This window comes from Arachis ipaensis, chromosome B3 (assembly GCF_059453495.1).
Source record: "Arachis ipaensis isolate K30076 ecotype BB chromosome B3, ASM5945349v1, whole genome shotgun sequence".
NCBI classification, from domain to species: domain Eukaryota; kingdom Viridiplantae; phylum Streptophyta; class Magnoliopsida; order Fabales; family Fabaceae; genus Arachis; species Arachis ipaensis.
The window spans coordinates 39,653,331-39,673,257 of NC_142438.1; the positions used below are offsets into that span (position 1 = coordinate 39,653,331).

At 34.6% G+C, this 19,927-nt stretch overlaps 3 protein-coding genes across 3 annotated transcripts; 1 reads left to right on the forward strand and 2 right to left on the reverse strand.

Moving 5' to 3' along the window:
• The first annotated feature begins 1,935 nt into the window (after positions 1-1,935).
• Positions 1,936-6,302, forward strand: LOC107630333 (small ribosomal subunit protein eS7). Its single transcript, XM_016333433.3, has 7 exons — positions 1,936-2,178; positions 2,719-2,796; positions 3,097-3,181; positions 3,265-3,338; positions 3,428-3,554; positions 5,743-5,925; positions 6,027-6,302. The coding sequence occupies exons 3-7, from the start codon at positions 3,107-3,109 to the stop codon at positions 6,144-6,146; spliced, it is 579 nt and encodes a 192-aa protein (XP_016188919.1). The 5' UTR covers positions 1,936-2,178; positions 2,719-2,796; positions 3,097-3,106; the 3' UTR covers positions 6,147-6,302.
• Positions 6,303-6,392: 90 nt separating this feature from the next.
• Positions 6,393-8,108, reverse strand: LOC107632980 (uncharacterized). The gene is made up of 6 exons (XM_021118778.2): positions 7,439-8,108; positions 7,327-7,351; positions 7,149-7,232; positions 7,025-7,054; positions 6,837-6,942; positions 6,393-6,761 (listed from the first exon to the last, which is right to left on the reverse strand). The coding sequence occupies exons 1-6, from the start codon at positions 7,865-7,867 to the stop codon at positions 6,695-6,697; spliced, it is 741 nt and encodes a 246-aa protein (XP_020974437.1). The 5' UTR covers positions 7,868-8,108; the 3' UTR covers positions 6,393-6,694.
• A 127-nt stretch (positions 8,109-8,235) lies between these two features.
• LOC107634395 (uncharacterized) lies at positions 8,236-9,849 on the reverse strand. Its single transcript, XM_016337909.3, has 8 exons — positions 9,582-9,849; positions 9,412-9,496; positions 9,210-9,331; positions 9,090-9,114; positions 8,908-8,991; positions 8,773-8,802; positions 8,584-8,689; positions 8,236-8,488 (listed from the first exon to the last, which is right to left on the reverse strand). The coding sequence occupies exons 1-8, from the start codon at positions 9,768-9,770 to the stop codon at positions 8,425-8,427; spliced, it is 705 nt and encodes a 234-aa protein (XP_016193395.1). The 5' UTR covers positions 9,771-9,849; the 3' UTR covers positions 8,236-8,424.
• Positions 9,850-19,927: the final 10,078 nt, after the last annotated feature.

Consider the following 19,927-nt stretch of genomic DNA (forward strand, 5'->3'; position numbering starts at 1 on the left):
ATAGCCATTGATAACGCTCCATTTGAACTTTCGTAACTCCAGAAAAGCTCTTTCGAGTGCAAGCAGGTCAGATCCGGATAGCATCTGCAACGCTTTCTCTGTCTCTGAATCAGACTTTTGCTCCAACTCCTTAATTTCAGCCAAAAAATACCTAAAATTTTACAAAAACACAAAAACTCATAGTAGAATCCAAAAATGTGAATTTAACACTAAAACCTTTAAAAACTTAATATAAACTAAACAAAACACACTAAAAACTATATGAAAATGATGCCAAAAAGCATATAAAATATCCGCTCATCAGTCCACCACATATAAAATATAACTACACAAACTAAAAGAGAGTCTTTCTACTATACTGTGAAAAGTCTTGTTATTAGCTCCTATAATTTCCTTACATATTTAGCCACATTTGTTGGTGCATGCATAGAATGGGAGCATACGGATGGGGATTCTTAACATTCTAATCGCAACCATGGGCAAAATTTTCTCATTTAACACTAAACATATATTGAAAACATTTTAGGGTAACATATTAAAAAGGTAATGTAACAATTTATCAGCTCCAGTAAATAAATTTCCATCTTCATCTTTTTTTGAACTTGAACTATGGTTCATTGTAACAAGTTATAAAAACCTAACAAGCAAGCAAGCTATAACTATTAAGTAGTAACCACTAACCAGTACATAGAATTATGACATCCTACCATTCTAAACATGTATTCTTTTTAAATAGAAAAAATTAAAACTAATTTTTTTAGTGGATCATCCAATTATATATTACACTTTCACTAATTACTACATGGACGGATAAGAACACCATCCAAAATTTACCTTTTGTAAAAGAATATCATAATGGGTTAAGAATGTTGATCTTATAATAACCATCTAATTTATATGAAAATAAACATACGTCCGAAAGAAACAACATACATTGGTTACCTTGTCCGACTATTCACTTTTCCCGTCGAATGAATTGCGAAGGTTGTCGATCGAATGCATGGTAATATCGTCGGTGAAAGCATCTGGCGCGAGACAAATCGGTTCGATGGAATTGTCCTCCATTAAAATGGCTGTGAGAGTTCACGTACGTATGAAAAGGGAGCCGCAACTCTCCCGTGTATTACACCAGATCAGTCGGTGACGACGAGGCGACAATGGTGGACGTGGTAGGCTGCACGGTGTGCGGGTTGTGGGCTGTGGGGAAAAAAATTTCGTCGCTTGGGGGTTGGTCGGACGTTGGCGCAAAAGGAAGCGGCGTCGCTTATGGGTGCGCGGCGATGGCTGGCTTATTTGTGGGAAAGGTCCACCGAGAAAGAGAGGAGATATGGTGCGAGAAGAGAGAAAACATGTAACTATTTAGTATTGCAAAACCTGATTTTTTAAAATTTGAAAAATGGTTATTATTATAATTAAATTAATCAAATCATTAATTAAATTTATGATTAATTTAATTTTTTAACCCCATTGTTCATATTGTTCACCAGTATTATTATTCACTTATACTTTTTCTTACCAAAAATATACTTAAACCCAATAAACACAGTTGGACAAAGTAAAGTAAGTCCAAAAAATTTACAACTCAGCTTAAAGCTAACACCATGGCTTGACTTAACATCACCTTCACACAAAATTCCAAAAAAAAAAAAATTCACCTAAACACAAAAAAAAAAAAAAAAAAAAAAAAACATTAGCTTCACGCAACCACCTTTTACTGTATATGATTAGAGGAGAAATTGAATGGACATTAATATTTTTAACTGTGCAACGGGTCTCAATCCCACCTTGAAGCCATCATCTTGATGATCAGTCAAACACAACTCTCAACATCTTGATCGTTAATATTATTTATGTAAATCTTAATGGTAGATGTGAACGGAACATCATATTCATATCAAGTACAACGGAATATGTGAACCCCTTCCTAAGAGTCATTTTTAGATAAACATAAAAGCATTGTTTTTGGACTTCCATTTTCATAGGCATGTCAAAGACAAAGCCCATGTACGTTGTTTAGTATATAAATTGGGTCATGACCCTACCAAAAATATTGAAAGGGTTTAAGGCCCATAGAAACCAGATTTGCAATATTGAACCAATCATAGTCGTCATCCTCCGAAGCGGACGAGCAAAGCAGCGGCCAGCGGGCTTGAAGGCGAGGTATCAATGCAACCTTCGGTGGAGGCCGGAGGTGGCAACGGATGCCAGGCCGATGGAGGGGTCGACGTGTCTGCTGAAGCAGACGGCGCGAAGTCAATTGGAACAGAGGACAACCATTTGAAGCTAGGCAGATGGCGGGGTGGACGGCGACGCGAACGGCGGTGTGGAAGTGGTCACGGAAGCTGCAATGCAACCAGAGAAGCGAAGCAAAGGAAAGACCGACAATTCCGGAGCCAAGGACGGTCGCGACAGCCATGCGAGCACGAGAAGCAACCGGCCTAGCGGGTTAAGCGGGCGACGGTGGCATGTTCGCGGCGGATGAAGGTCTGCTTGGAGTTCGGAGGTGTTAGAGCGACGCGACGCACACACGCAGCGGCCTAGAGAAGGAGGACGAAGTTTGAAATCCGGGTCCGGACCCGGATTGGACCCGCGTTTCCTTGGTTCTGGGCCTGGATCTGACCAAAAAAAGAACGAACGTAGTCGTCAATGTACTCAATTTAAGAGAAGGTTCACGTCCAAAAAAAAAAAAAAAAGAGAAGGTTTGATTGGAAACCCTAGGGTTTTCTCTTTGCTGCAAACTCAGAGCAGGTGACTCTTACTCCTTCCACATATCCCCGGCGCCTGCGTCTTGCTCAGGTCCCTCTTCTATTCAACAAAGCTTCTACTTTTCCCTCATTCTTAAACCGATTACAGAAATCAGTCAAAAATTCAAGAAACATTCTTTAATGCTATATTGCTGATTCAAAATTGTTAAGATGATTTCTTGTATGGGCAATTTGATGTTTGTCCTATTATTTCTTTTTTTCTGATTTTTTATTCTATGGTTAGGCTTCGTAGACTTTTCACCATTATCTGCAAACGATGATTAAGCATTTTTTTTTGTTTATAAAGCTATAACTTAATTGTACCATTTTATGATTCCTTTTGTTTGTGTAGAGTTGTGAAGATGTTCACATCAAGGAAGAAAATCCACAAAGACAAGGATGCTGAGCCAACTGAGTTTGAAGAGTCAGTTGGGCAGGTTTGATTTTGAGACTGCCATTGAAATATTGCTAATTGGTATTAATTACAGTCACTGAGTGCATTCAACCTTTGTTGTTGCAGGCATTGTTTGATCTTGAAAACACCAACCAGGATCTTAAGAGTGACCTCAAGGATTTATATATCAATTCCGCAGTGTAAGGATCTCTCTTACATGCTTCTCTGAGCATGAAGGTTTATTTGATTTAAGTATGTCTTACTAGATGACATTTTTCTTGATCTGCAGTCAAGTTGATGTTTCTGGGAAGAACCGCAAGGCTGTTGTTATCCATGTCCCTTACAGATTGAGGAAAGGCTTCAGGAAGATTCATGTTAAGCTTGTTAGGGAGCTTGAGAAGAAGTTTAGCGGCAAGGTTAGCAAACCCTTAACCTTTTTTCATGTGTAGAGTGTAGACTTGACGACATAGATTCTACTTGATTTTACTTGATTCTCCTAAATCAAAATCGAAAATGTGAATTCCCTAAACCTACTAATATATAAATCGTGCTAAGATAGTCTGTATTAGATATTATATGAAACAGCACAGTCCAGGACGAGTTGTGCATAAAACTCTTTCAAGAGATGCTCATAAACCACTATAGGGTAGCATGGTTTATCTTTTTTTTTTTTTTTCCACCTAAACCACTGTAGGGGAGCAACAACCTACCCCACACTACCCTAGCACAATTAAAAGAATATATGCGTAGGTTTATTTAAATACATTTAAATTATTTTTAAATTGAAAGAATATATTTATTTAAAATAATAAGAGTGCGTTTATTTAAATTTAAAAAATTTTAAAATAATAAGAGTATGTTTATTTAAAATATTAAAATTTTAAATTTTAAATAAACCTACTTGTATTAATTTTAAAATTATTTAAAATAATACGAATATGTTTATTTAAATTAAAAAAATTAAAAAAAATTAAAATAATAAGATTACATTTATTTAAAAAAATTTAATTTAAAAATAATACAAGTGTATTTATTTTTTAGTTAAAAATTAACGGTTTTTTTTAAATCGAATAAATATAATTAATCATATGAGTACAATAATACGAATACATATAATTTTATAAAACTAAATTGAATCATTAATTTAAAATATATCTATTTAAATTTAAATTACAAATTAATTCAAATTTTATAATTTAAAATTTTAATTATTTAAATAAATTAAATTAACTGAAAAATAAAAATATACCAATACAAGTTAAATCGTATCAAAATGTAAGCAAGTTTGTTTGAGTCCATAAACAAACTTTACGTAAATAAGCAAACTTTATGAAAACATAATAAAAAATTAAATCCTAAAAAATAATGTGATTTTAATTTGTTTTGAAAATTAAAATTTTTTTATATTTTGTAATAGAAAAAAAAAACCTAATTAACATTGAGCTGGTCCAATATATTAGATAATTTTGTTTCTTTCTAATGATTTTTTATTATAATTTTGGTTTAAGAATAATTTATAATTGACAATTAACTACAATTTTTCAATTTACATTAATCAATTTGTTTTTATAATAATACATATAACGGTGAAAAATCTAACATCATGGCTAATTGGCTATATCATATGTCCTATATATTTAAATCATCGACGCCAATTAAGTTTTTTAATTAATCTAGATGCTCCTTCGTCAAGTTTATATTAAAAAAATAACTACAATTTTCCAATTTAAATTAATCAATTATGCCCTATACATAGATTCCAAGTGCTTTCTCCCCCTAATTTCAAAATGTTACTCATCACATTTAACCTAATCTAATATGCCACTTTTATTTTAAGAAAACACATTTTGTACGTTTAAAAATTACAATTTTAACAAAATATATTTTAAAATACTCAAATAACAAAACGAATTCCTAAGATATGTTTTATTTGACAAAATAAACTAAACATATATAATAAATTGAGGTTTAGGGTTTTGCATGTTAATCGTGTTAAGAGTGTGAATTAGGTTGTTGCAGTGCTAGGGGGTGTGGAGTAGCTAATTGCACGTAAATCGTGCTATCCCATAGTGGTTTAATCATCATCATCATCACATCCTTTGAGTGTGGCCCTTCCCGAACCCTGTAGTAAGGCAGGATGCTTACCTACCGGGCTGTCCTTTGTTAATCCCTGCACCAATCTACTACCTTACTACTTTTATCTCGATTTACTAATATACCATGCATTTTGGTGCAACTTACTGCTCTACTACCTTACTACTTTTATCTCGATTTACTAATATACCATGCATTTTGGTGCAACTTACTGCTCATTGAATGGTAATCCTGGGTCGTTTAATACTTCATTGGATAAACGTTATGAGGAAGATGTCTTATCAACTTCATATGTTATGGTTGGTAATTAATTTTGTTTGGTGTCAACATGATATGGCTAAGTACTCCCTCTTCCTGAGAAAGTGTCAATTCGTTCATTAACTCCTTAAAAGTAGACAAATAGTTGCCCATTTAATACACTTTTTACCTGGTTAATCCTATTGATGTCTTCTCTGATCTAACTTCTTAAAGTTGCTATATCTTGATAATGGACTCCTCATAATCTTTTAGGATGTAGTCTTGCTTGCCACCCGGAGGATAGTGAGACCTCCAAAGAAGGGTTCTGCCGTTCAACGCCCCCGAACCCGCACCTTGACTGCTGTTCACGAGGCAATGCTGGAGGACATTGTATTGCCTGCTGAGATTGTTGGAAAGCGTGTGAGGTATAGACTCGATGGATCCAAAGTTATGAAGGTAAAGCCTTGGCTTTCAACGAAACTTTTATTCATCTCTTGAATCATTCTTATATTCTAAATTCTAATAAAATGTTTCATTGGTGCTTTTTATGGGGATAGGTTTTCTTGGATCCAAAGGAGCGAAACAACACGGAGTACAAGTTGGAGACCTTTTCTGCTGTGTACAGGAAGCTGTCTGGCAAAGATGTCGTGTTCGAGTATCCCATAGCAGAGAATTAGATTCAGTGTTAGCTTGGAATTTGTTTTGAGAATTGCATATGATTAATGCTTGTTAAAATTTTGCCTAGTTTTTTGCTTGAGCATGTTTCTTCTCGAATTACTGGTTTTTGACAATGTAGTATCTAATTTTTATGCTCCGATAAAAGGTTTAATTTATTCGCAGGTGTTCAATTTTTAGAAAAAGCTTCTTGTTGAGAAACAACTCCATTTGATGTCACTAATCAGATCATACAAGCAGAAAAAGAATAGTAATAAAATCTTGATGAATAAAAGAATGTGAAAACCGTTCCACTTGATGTTATGAATGAAAGATGTGCCCTTGTGTTCGTTTTAGGGACGAATTACTTTGATGACAAAATAAGGTAGTTCAATATTCACATACACTCCTAATGCCTTTTGCGGTTTTGCCCGAACTATAGTTTTTAGAAGATACCCAACAAACACATAGCATTTTTCTTTATGAGTAGATAGATGGGTGAAAAATGGACATGGGTAATTTGAAATGACCCGAGAATCTTGATATCATGATATGTATATTAGAATCTGGCTTATTGCGACAAGATAACGGTAGCCACATACATTGCTCCACAGAGAAATACGATTGATATGAAACCCCTGCAATGACATGAAGAGTAAAAAGTGATCGTTTTTTCCTCCAAAATCTGATCAAACATAACAAGATATACTCACCAAACGATACCCCATCCAACACCATTACAGCAACAAGGGCACACTTCCGCAAATTTTTCTGCATCACTTGTATTTACTCTTCGCGATATGAGGTCATCATAAATATCTGCATTATCCTTTCATTAGTTTTTCATCATACAATCAAGAATGTGATTTAATTCACTAATTCGATATCTCTAAATACGTACCATAAATGGAAAACAAGCTGTTCATTACACCTGCATTTTGATTATATACAAGACAAATGAAAACTGAAAACTGCATCAAGGGTTCCATTAAATAAAATAAACCGTGCTTCAAAGAAAATGTGACCTATGAACAAGATAATGAATTGTAGTATTTTAACTGGGGTTGTCTCTTGCAGATACCATGTTCCCCCGATGAATATTATAAATCCTGAGAGCAAGCAACACAAGGAAATAATACTAAGAATATATATATGATCATGATGGTGAATTGATGATGCACTATATGGAAAGTACATGCATACCAACACATAATCCTCCAAGACTCCACTGCATGAACATCAACAATAAAGGTTACATTCATCAATCTATTAAAATGAGAGATGAGAACTGAATAAGATGAGATCCCATACATACATTTCTTGCAATGAAGAGGACAAGAAAAAGAGCAGCAATGAAAAAAGCAGCAGCAACTCTGGTAGAAACAAGGTTGGTGGATGCAAGGATGAAGAGCATGCCCCAAAATGATGAACCAAGATATCCAGCTGGCAAGATGCACAGGTACAAGCCTCCACGGGTCTTGGTGGCTCCGCCTTCGTCGGAATGAACCTCCATTCCTTCCACACTGCCACATGTTAGAACACAAGCCAAGGCATGGCTTAACTCATGCAGAAATACCGTTATAAGCTTAAACGGTTTCAGCAAGAAGGTTCTCCATAGCACCAAAATCACGATGCTGTAAACAGAGACAGTGATCATGAACGCCACCTGCTCCTTATTGCAGCACTTTTTGAGCTGCCACGTGGATGCTTGGGATAACTCGTCCCAATTGAGTATCCGCGACATCTCTTTCTTGATATCAATTCAACAATGTGAATGCCTTCTTTTTCTTCTTCTTCTTCTTCTTCTTCATTATATTAAAGCTATTTGTGTGTTGAAGAGAGCCTCGCACTGCAACATACTAACCGTATTTCGTTGATGCACAATCTATGTTATCTTGTAATGCTGTTGGAACTTGCTATTCTATCTATAATTAGTAGTAATTTAAGGATGAGAAACGAATATTCTAACATTTATGGACTTGAAAAACTTATTTTGAAAAACTAATATTCTAAAAATATTTAGCATTATATTTTCAAAAATTCATATTTTTGAAAAACAATTCTTTTTTTTTTTTAATTTTAAAATAAAGAGTCAATATATTATTTTAATTTATGCAGATAATAATCAGCGATAGTAAAGGCTATAATACAGAGTAGATTGTGAAGGAAATAATCATCGGTAACATTGTCCTTAATGAATTGTACATATTTCTTGTCTTTTCTTCTGAAGTGAAAGCAGAGTCTTGTTTCCACTTTACAAATGGAGCTTTTGGGTTTGGTGAAAATGAGATTGAGTCTGCGTTAGGACAAGATGACAGCACCCAGGTACACAGCTCCGCATAGAAACACAAATGATATCAAACCCCTGAAATGAAATGCAACCCAACAAGTAGATTATGAATTAATAAAATCATTAGAAGAAGCTAAGCTAAGCTAAGCAAATCAAATAAATACACTGACCAAATAACACCCCATCCAACACCAGAACAAGGGCAAGGGCACTCCTGTGCGAATTTCTCTGCATCACTCGAATGCACTCGACGCGATATCAAATCATCATAGATATCTGCAGTTTATTTTTCATATAAGGAAGAATAATGTATCACCAGATTATCAATAAATTGGATCATTTAGTCCTCAAACACATACCATAAACAGAAAACAAGCTGTTCATCACACCTGCATTTTTATTTTACAAGTTGTTAGTAATATAAAATTTAAATGAAAATTGTCACATTGCTAACTGACTGAAGCTAATTATGAATCTCCGTATTTGGTATTTACCTATGAACAGGATAACATATCGTAGTATTCGAACTTTGGTTGTCTCTTGCAGAATCCATATTATTCCAAGGAAAATGATAAATCCTGATCGAGGCCTCAACAAAGAATATATATTTAAGTATACAAGAACGATTTTTTTTCATCATGTATAATTATAGAAGCAGTAAGCACATATGACATACCAATGCAAAGTCCTCGGAGAGTCCACTGCATGAAACATGAAGAACAAGGGAAGGTTCAGTTTAATTTGTCATAGCATATCAAGAATAATAATAATAATAAAATGAATTGCATTGACATACATTTTTGGCTACAAAGAGGACAATAAGTAGAGCAGCAATAAAACAAGCAGCAGCTATTCTAGCGGTAAGAAGCTTTGTTGACGCAAGTATCAAGATCATCCCCCAAAATGATGAACCAAGATCTGGATGGATTCCATTCTCACCAAATCAAAATGCAATAATTAACAAGAAAAAGAAAAGAGAGTGAGTAAGAGAAAGATACATCCAGCTGGCAAGATGAAGCAGTAAATGCCTCCACGGGTTTGGGTTGTTCCACCTTCATCAGCATGAACCTGGATTCCTTCTACCTGGCACACAATGAGGAATGCAATGAGCTTATTGAATGATTGGAATCTTGATTACTAATAATAAGGAGGAGTGTGACAGGCATACATGGCCGCATGTAAGTTTACAAGCAACGGCGTGGCTTGCCTCATGAAGAAAGACAGTAACAAGCTTAAAGGGTGTGAGTAGCAAGGTTCTCCAGAGTGCAAGTATAAGCACAGTGCAGACAGCAACAGTGACAAGAAACACCACTTGCTCGTGGTTGCAGCAATTCTTGAGCTCCCAGTTCGGTTTCATCTTCTAAATCTATCTCATCACACTCACTCGATTCAGCACAAGACGACACAGTCAACCCGCTCCGCTCCTTTCTATTTCCATTTTTTAAAGGGGATACATCTGTTCTATCACTTCTATGTTCATTATTTATTTGAAAAAGCATTTATTGTTATATTATTTTTTTTTGAAGACAGGAATTTTTATTGATTTCTAAAAAATCCAACTTGGACAACAATAATAAGAAATGATAAATACCAAAGGAATACATCAAAGAAAGAAACATTAAAATAAGAAATCTACTCTTAATATATAAAAGTAGATACATAAGCATGCACCACATTACTTTTAAGACATTTCTTTTCTCCTACTAATGCCATGTCAGCAATATTGCTTACTTGGCACAACTTTAGAATTAACCACTCAATTCTTGCCAAATCAACTATTATTTCTAAATCAGCAAAAAAATAAAATATACAAATAAAAAAACTAAAAAATAGAATCCAATAAATTTGTAACCTCCAAATATATTGAATTTATATTCCTATATTTATTATATCTTATCGTTATAAACAATACAATAAATTTATAACTGCAACAATTAATTTATAAATTAAAAGTTTAAAAAATGAAAATTATATTTTATTATTATAATTATGTTTATTATAATTATTTTAATTTTTGCCAATGAATTATATCTCAAATGGCATAGTCTCTCATATTGGTCGCGAGTTCGAGTCTCTGTATCTTTGATAAAAAAAATTATTTTAATTTTTAGAAGTAACACTAGGTACAAAGAACTATTATTGTAGTTTTTACTTATTATTAAAAACAAATTCTATTTTATTTTACCAATATAAAATTTGAAAAGAATATTTGAAAATTAAAAAAAAAAAACAAATTTATTAAAAGAGTATCAAAACGAAACCAAAAAATATATGATATTATACATACATTTTCATATATTAGATACATTGGTAGTATATAAGATGCATCATGCATGCATGTTTACCTCAAAACACTAATTAACTATTTTCTTTTTTTTTACTAAAAATGTTTAACTTTTAGCTTTTGTTGCGTATATTTGTACATATAAGATGCATCATGCATGGATACAAATCTAAATATATAATTATTACAATAATTATGTTAACGGCAACTCCATAAGTTTAGGCCATTGGCTACGTCAATTGCATTGCCAACTTTAGAATAATTATTATTTGGCACAACTTTAAAATCAACCACTCAATTCTTGGCAGATCAACTATTATTTCCAAATCAACGAAAAAAAAATATACAAATAGAAAACTAAAAAATAGAATCCAATACATTTGTAACCTCTAAATACATTGAATTCATATTCCTATATTTATTATATCTTACCGTTATAAACAATACAATAAATTTATAACCGCAACAATTAATTTATTAATTTTTATAAATAACTCACTAAAAGTAATAAACATCCATATTACAAATGTCATAATAATATTATTAATCATAATAAATTTTACGTTATAAGTATTCAAATTCCATACCATTTAAATTACATATATAAGTCTCTTATCACTATTCCTTTACATAACATCAAATTTAGCACAAAAAATTTATTTTCGAACTGCACATCTCAACCTTACTCAATAGAGCATCATTCTTTCAGAGCAGAATGGTTAGAAATCGAATAACTATCCAAGATCTAATGGCCATGCAATGAGAATCTGATGATCAGGTATGACAAAAAAAATCACAACATACATCACACATTCATACTTACTCAAATACCATATACCTAATGATAACATAAATTGAATATTGGAATAGGAAAAGATTTTCACAATTTTAGCAACTATAAAAGAAATTGATGACAAATTAGGATGAAACTATGTTAAATGTAAAAAGTGTCAGAAAAAAGCATATAAAAAAAAAGAAACAACTACATTTGTGGCACATGTAATCAAACACCACAATATCCAACAATAAAGTAACTCTATATACTTTTCATAATCTCATCTATCAAATTATTAGTTGCTAGCCCAATACTTATTTTAGGTTCAGAATTCAATTAAAGGTTTTAGATAAAAGTGTTACAACAACTTTTGTACTATTTGATGGCGACGCAAAAAACTTATTGGGCACAACTGCTTCAAATCTAATGATATTTTAGAAAAATAATGACATTGAAGCACCACCCCATCAAGAGATTAAGGAGAAAGAAAACCATACAAATTCAAGACACATCTTCGGAAGAAGAGCATACATACAAAGATGAAACCAAATAACACAATAGAAAGTGCATCAAACTCAACAATTCATAAAGAACATGTCTTTGCAAGAACCTACGACAAAAAGAAAAAAGCACCAACTCTAACAACCAACAAAAAAAAGAGGACGAGCGCCACATAAGATGACTAAGTCCATCAACTAAAATAAATGCAAAAATCAAACCACCAAATAAAAATATCACTTTGTACAACTCCAACTTCCAAATCTTTTGTACTACAAATTATTTAAAATAAAACACATTTTAAATTTAACTTCAATTTACACATATTTAATTTATTTCTATAAAACATAAAAATTTTTAATATTTATTATATCCTATCATTAATTTACCAGTCCCGCGCCATGAGCTCGGCAACGAGGTTTTTTACTGCTGCAACGATTTCTTGTGGCTGTATATCCTTATTCTCAAAGACCAATTGATTGCAACTTAGCCAGATTTTCCACATGGCTGCTGTAATTGTGGATTTCTTTCGGGGGTTCAAACTTTCAATACCAAGGCATAACACTGTGTTTCTCCACCATGGCTAGAGGTCTGATTCTACAGTAGGTACGTTCATTACTCCTAGTCTTGTCAAATCTTTGATGCCTGTGAAAAATTAATTAAGCAGTCCATGACTAATTCTGGAGCATTCTTATATTTAGGACATATGGTTGAGAAATTGAGGATTCTAGTTCAGTGCGCTGATTCACCGAAATGTCTCCATGGATAGCTCTCCAAACGAAGAGTTTAACTTTTGCTAGGGCTTTGATGGACCAAATTGACTTCCAAATCATCTTCTAGGTGAAAACTACCAAGAGAAATTCTATTGGGACGTGGAAAAATCTGAATGCAACTGAATAACCAGAATTCACAGAGTAAGAACCACTCTTTTCTTTACTCCATATTAATTTGTCTAGGCCTGAATTTTTTCTAGTGCTAAATATATTTTGAGCCACAGAAGGAAAAAAATAGGCGTTAATAAGTGATGGATTCCAGTGACCACCAGTCTGAAGTAATTATGAAACCTACTGAAGGTTTTGGTTAAGAGACTGATAAAAAATAGCATATTTAAGTTCTCCTTCAGTTACTGGTCTCGTAAGAATGCAGTTCTCCCTACTTGTCACCTTAGTTGTCAAACCCTCCAAAACTTCAATAAGATCATCTGGATTAGAACTTAGAAGTAGTGAACAATTCATCATAGAAAGATTGAACAATTCTGCCAATACCAGTTGTTTCTAAATAACACTCACCATTCATATCTTTCAACCTTTCACTTTGGTTGTGTCTAGAATGCATTCTAAACTTGGAGTAGAAGAATCTAATATTCTGATCTCCCCATTGTAATTACTTCATTGTAGACTTCTTCCAATACCATTCCTCCTTCTCTATAGAATCTTGTAGGGTGGATTCCAAAAAGAGGATAGTAGCTCTGTTTGTTAGGCCATTCTTTGCTTTTTCAGCTTCTAGCTTTACCTTTATCTCTTGAATCAGCTTCTCCAAATTGCTTTGATTTCTAATATGCTACTGAACAATGTTGTGACGACACTGTTTGATTTTACTAAAAAATATGAACCTTGGAGAAAGAATTTGGGTTACCTTTTCAAATTGCTGATTTCTGAGGTTTTTCTTACTATGAAAATGAACAGCCACCATATTCCATAATTTGCTATTGCTAGAATTCAACTAGCTATAATGTATAAAGAAATCCGTAGACTTAATCACCAAAATTTCATCCTTCCAAGCAAGTTCCAAACCCCCAGTTGTATCTTGAGGGTCAATACAGTAAGAGTTTTTGAAGCCCAATCTGTCACACTAACTGAACAAATGAAGCATTATTTTTAGTTTCATAGAGAAATAGTGCTTCGGGATAATGGAATTGACAAATTCCTTTAATATTGTGAACTGCTAGGGTCTTCTCCAAACTCCGGCAGTTACAGAAGAGCATCTTCATTGAGTTAGGTTGCGAATTGTAGGTTGGCACCGTTCCCCATTTTAGCCATGATCATATCCTCCATATTATCTCCCTGCTACCTATTCTCTCTTTTGAGTTCAGAGTATATTCGTTTAGTTCCTGCTACTGAATTTTTTCCTACCACAATACTCCTTGCCAAATGCTTGAGTTTTGGTCTATTAGTTGAAACCCCAGCTTAAGTACCTCTTATATCTCGGTTCTGATTAGAATGTAAAGTTTTCACTGCAAGGCTAATTGTTTATTGAGAAAAAAAAAACTAAATGGCCTTGAGTGACTGATTGAGATTCTGCTCGCTATCTTCTGTGATTGTATTCTCTATTGGCCCTTGTTGTTGAACCACCATTGTAACCTCGTTGTGCATATTATTATTGCCTCTCCTAGTCTGCAATATCAGAGGTTGTCCATCCTGGTTACCTCTCCCTTTTTCCTCCATTGATAAGGCTTCTAAACTCCGAAGCAAACACACTGAAGTAGGCTTCTTCGATCTCTCTCCCTGTTGTCAGCCAAATCTCGGGTTACTAGAATTAGTGTACTTGAAAAGAAGATTTTTGAATATTATTTCTGAATTGTTTCACTTACAGTGTGATTACATACAGAATATAAAGATTATTTACAACATAATTAAGGAAAGAAAATAACAGGTAATAAAAGCTATTCAAAACAAATCTGCACCAAATCTGTCCTAATAAACAAATCTGTACTAATTATAGAATAATTACAACACTCCCCCTCAAGCTGGTGAATGTATATCTATCATTCCCAGCTTGCAAGTAAGGTCTTTTAAATGCTCTGTGGGAAGTCTCTTAGTGAACATATCTGCCAATTGGAGTCTTGAAGGAATGTACTTGGTGGCTATAAGACCATTGTCCAATTTCTCCTTAATGAAATGTCGGTCTATTTCTACATGCTTTGTTCGGTCATGTTGAACTGGATTGTGTGCAATACTAATGGCAGACTTATTATCACAAACCAGTTCCATAGGAGCTTCATACTTTACTTTGAGGTCATCAAGTATGATCTTCATCCATAATAATTCGCAAATCCCTTGGGCCATGGCTCTAAATTCCACCTCTGCACTTGATCTTGCAACTACATTTTGCTTCTTGCTCCTCCATGTCACCAAGTTTCCACCCAAGAACATGCAATATCCTGAGGTGGATCTCCTAGCAATAATTAATCCAGCGTAGTCAGCATCAGTATATACTTTCATGGATAAAATCCCTTCCTTTTTGAATAGCAATCCTTTCTTTGGAGAGGCTTTCAAGTACTGAATAATTCTGTTTACAGCCTGCAAATGTCTCTCTCTTGGATCATGCATGAATTGACTAACCACACTAACTGCATAGGCTATGTCAGGCCTGGTGTGTGATAAGTAGATGAGTTTTCCCACAAGCCTCTGGTACTGTGCCTTCTCCACCTTTGGGCTTTTCTCATCATTTCCAATTCTATGATTTTTCTCTATGGGCACTCCAGTTATCTTACAATCCAACTTACCAATCTCTTTGAGGAGATCTAGGATATATTTTTTTTGGGAAATAAAGATGCCTTGTCTAGAGTAAGCAACCTCTATCCCAACTTGAAAAGAAGATTTTTGAATATTATTTCTGAATTGTTTCACTTAGAGTGTGATTACATACAGAATATTAAGATTATTTACAACCTAATTAAGGAAAGAAAATAATAGGTAATAAAAGCTATTCAAAACAAATCTGCACCAAATCTATCCTAATATAAACAAATCTGTACTAATTATAGAATAATTACAACAAGTGTTTTCTTTCATAGCCTCAATTCTTTTTTTCGTCTGGTCTGTCTTCAACCACTCCTCCCATTCACCTTCTAGGCTATCATCTTTATTACCACCTTCTTGAGTATTAGAACAACTCTGAGTCTCGTGACCTAAATGGCCACATAAGGAACAAAAGCATCCTATTCTTTTATACTGCAGTTGAATTGTTATTACTCTACCATTAGGACCTGCAATTTTTACCGATTGCTCCAATTTCTGAGTTACATCTGAGGAGATTCTCACCTTCACTATCCTCACTTCCTTTCCTTTGACAAGAAAGACATCCAAATCAAGAATAACACCGAGAAATTATCCAATTTTCCTTTTCAATTCCTTTGTTTTATAATACTCTAGCAGCTTTTATAATTGGATCCAAATTGGAACAAAACAAAAAGTATCCTTCACCACTTTCATGTCTATTGACCATCTTTTAATATTCAGGATATCATTTTTGAACAACTATGGTATCTCCTTCTCCACCCAGATTAAATCGTTTTCCTTTTCAAAAGAGAATTGGAAAGTATTATCACCATGATTAATTAAAATATATGATTATGATTAGTCTTTACTGCAATAGTATATATGATAAGAGAAAAGCTCTGCATACAAGCCATTAAGGCTTGTATGCTTTACAAGTTCATTAAGTAATAAACCCAAAAAACGCGCTGCTACACATACGTTGAACACACGCGCTATATAAATATCATGCGTATATATAACTACCAAATTTAAAAGATCTGTTTCCTTTTTCGTTCTCCTTATTTTCAGATTTGGTTGTTCTTCTTCTCGCGCGTCTTCCTCCTTCTTCTCGATCATTTTTTCCCCTCCTTTCTCACTGGTATGTTCTTTATCATTTACGTTTGTTTCTCACTCTGCAACTCCATCTTCGTTTTCTATTCGATTTCTGAAATCAAAGTTTGAATTCGTTTTTGAAGATAATGGATGATTCAACCTCAGATTGTCAGCTGAATCCAGGCGAAGTGGACTATGAATTTGAATCTAACGAAGTTCCTGAGGTTTGATTTACATAAAATTACTATGAATTTTGTTGCAGTAATTTGTATAGCAATGTGTAGGGGAATAATTCGTGAACATTGACTGTCAAAATAATGCATGAAGATAAATCTGTGGATTGAATGTAATGTATTAGTTTTGATTAATTATCTGGAATTTATAGCAGACGCTCGGGTGTAGATCAGACCTTTTTTGGGTATATTTCTGCTAGAAGTGTGGGTGTATTTATACACTTTACTGCTTTTTTGTTATTTTAATTGAGTTGTTGTTGTTCAGGTGTATTATATCAGACATGATTGGGTGTGTTTTTAGTTTTTGATATGGTGTATTCTGCAACCTGTGTATTTACAGTTTATGGCTTTTATTGTCATTTTAGTTGAGTTGTTGCGGTTCTGGTGTATCATATCAGACATGATTGTGTGTATTTGAATTATATCTATGGGTGTATTTGAATCATATCTATGGGTGTATTCTGCAGCCTCTCTCGGTTGTTGATGACCAGTTTGTTCCGAAGGTTGGAATGACTTTTACCACCCTTGAAAATGCTGGAAAATTTTACAGGAACTACGCCAAGGCTGCAGGTTTCTCTACAAGAGTTCGGAGCACAAATAGGAAGGGAAACGAGATTAAGAATCAACTGATTACATGTAGCAGAGAGGAAAAATGGAAATCTAAAATATCTCCGACCGAGAAGACCAATCCGACAGCCGGTTTAAACTGTCCTGCAAGAATTTATATACACACATTGAAGGATGTCGGTGCTTGAATCATTTCAAAGGTTGTGCTGGATCATTCACACCCCTGCTGTCCAAGTAAAGCAGAGATGCTCAAACAGCACAGGGAACTAAGCATGTCCATTCGTCGTACAATAGAGAATAACGAGGAGGCCGGTATCAGACCAAGCAAAACCTACCAATCATTTGTTGCGGCTGCCGGGGGTCACCGCGAGTTAAATTTTATCGAAAAAGACGTGAGGAATTACATTACCAGGGAAGTGCGGAATGTTTCCGAACAAGAAGATGCAAAGGAATTCGGGAAATATTTGTTAAGAATGAAAGAGAAGAATTAGAATTTCTTTTTTGAGCTCGAACTCGAGGAGGATCAATCGATTAAGCTGGCTTTTTGGGCCGATGCAAGAAGCAGAGCTGCCTTTGAGTATTTCGGAGACGTCATTTCATTCGACACCACCTACAATACAAACAGGTAACAAACTGTCCCTATTTATGATGCTAAATTAATGTATTTTTATGAATCCGTAGCAGAGGTGTATATTGGCTATTTTTTGGGTGTATACGAAGCATTTGTTGGGGTGTACCTAATGATTTTGCATTCTGCACTATGGTAATTTATTTCAGGTATAATTTGGTATGTGGTTCTTTTGTCGAGGTGAATCATCATGGTCAGTCAACATTTTTCGGATGCTCTTTGATGAAAAACGAAGAAATTGAATCATTCAAATGATTATTTCAATGTTGGCTTCGTTGCATGGGAGGAAATGCTCCGAAAGGGTTTCTCACCGATCAATGCGCATCAATGTAAAGGGCTTTAGAGGCCTGTATGCCAACAACAATTCACTGTTGGTGTATTTGGCACATCATGAAGAAGATTCCAAGCAAATTAAATGGGTACAAGGGACATGCAAATATTGTACAAGAAATGAGCCAAGTTGTTTGGAACTCTCACAGCAAAGACTCATTCGATAGGAATTTGAATGATTTTCTGCTCAATTTTGGTCTTGCGGACAACAAGTGGCTTTCAGGTAATGTCTTTTTAAAATCTGTAGCAGAGGTGTAAATTGCATGTTTTATCGGGTGTATTTATAGTCTGTGTTTGGGTGTATTCTGCAGATCTGTATGAAGACCGTCATATATGGGTTCCTATCTATCTGGATCACCACTTCTGGACAGGGATGAGAAGCACACAAAGGAGCGAGAGCATGCATTCATTTTTTAACAAGTTTATCACCCGGAACAGCTCGCTTATTCAGTTCGTCAAACAATACGATAATTGCCTCGGAAGCAGGGAGCAAGCAGAGAGAGAATCAGATGCTGCAGATTTTCATACGGTCATACCGTGTGTAAACAAATCCTCCATTGAAGCTCAGTTTCAAGATGCGTACACTCATCAAAAGTTTAGGAAAGTCTAAGCGCAATTCAGAGGAAAGGCGAATTGCATCACCAAATTAACGAATTTCGCTCTAGGCTATTTAGTATACGAAGTCGGAGAACAAGTTTCCAGCTCAATATTCAACAAGTTTGTGGTTACTTACGACTCAGTTGCAGCCGAGGTAAAATGCCAATGCTTATTATTCGAGTCGAGAGGGATACTGTGTCGTCACGCACTAAGCGTGTTAAGATTCGAACAAGTAAGCCAAGTGTCACCTAGATATATACTGGAACGATGGAGCAAGAAGGTAAAGAGGCGACACACACACATCAAGAGCAGCCACGACGAGCCACTAATGGAGCCAAAAAGCAAGAGGTTCGACCAATTGGTTTTTTGTTCGCAAAATATTTGCGAATTTGCATCCGAATCAGAGGAGCTGACTGCAATTCTGCACCGTGCGTACGATAACGTCATGGCTGAGATGGAATCATTAAAAGCCAAAAGGAAGAGGACATCTTCTTTATCCCACGAAGACGCCAACTTGGAATCTGTTAACGAGCTTCAAAGCCCGCCAAGGATTCGAACAAGAGGACGTCCAAAAAATAGGCTAGGTTCAAAGTTGGACAAACAGATCACAAATGCCACAAAGAAGAAGAAGATGAAAGTTTTAAGCGAGGTAAAAGTAATGTTCTTTAAATTTGTGGCGATTGAGTTTATTTTTCTCGTTAATAGTTTAGCTAATATGTGAGTGTTATATTCAGATAAACCTGTTTGATGCTGCATCAGTGGTGCATTCAAATTCCAGCCAATATCAAGGACAAGTTATGAATTATCAGTTCAGGGTACCAGCAGCAGGGGATAACTCTTTCGGTGTATAGTTTTACAGAATATGGGTGTAAAAGCACCGTTATTTTGGGTGTATTTTTGTTAATTCACATTTTACATATAGATACATATATATAATATTTGTGTTTTAGGGTTTACAGGTAAGGGGTAAGGGTTTAGGTTTTAAGTGTTTAGGGTTCAGGGTTTTAGTC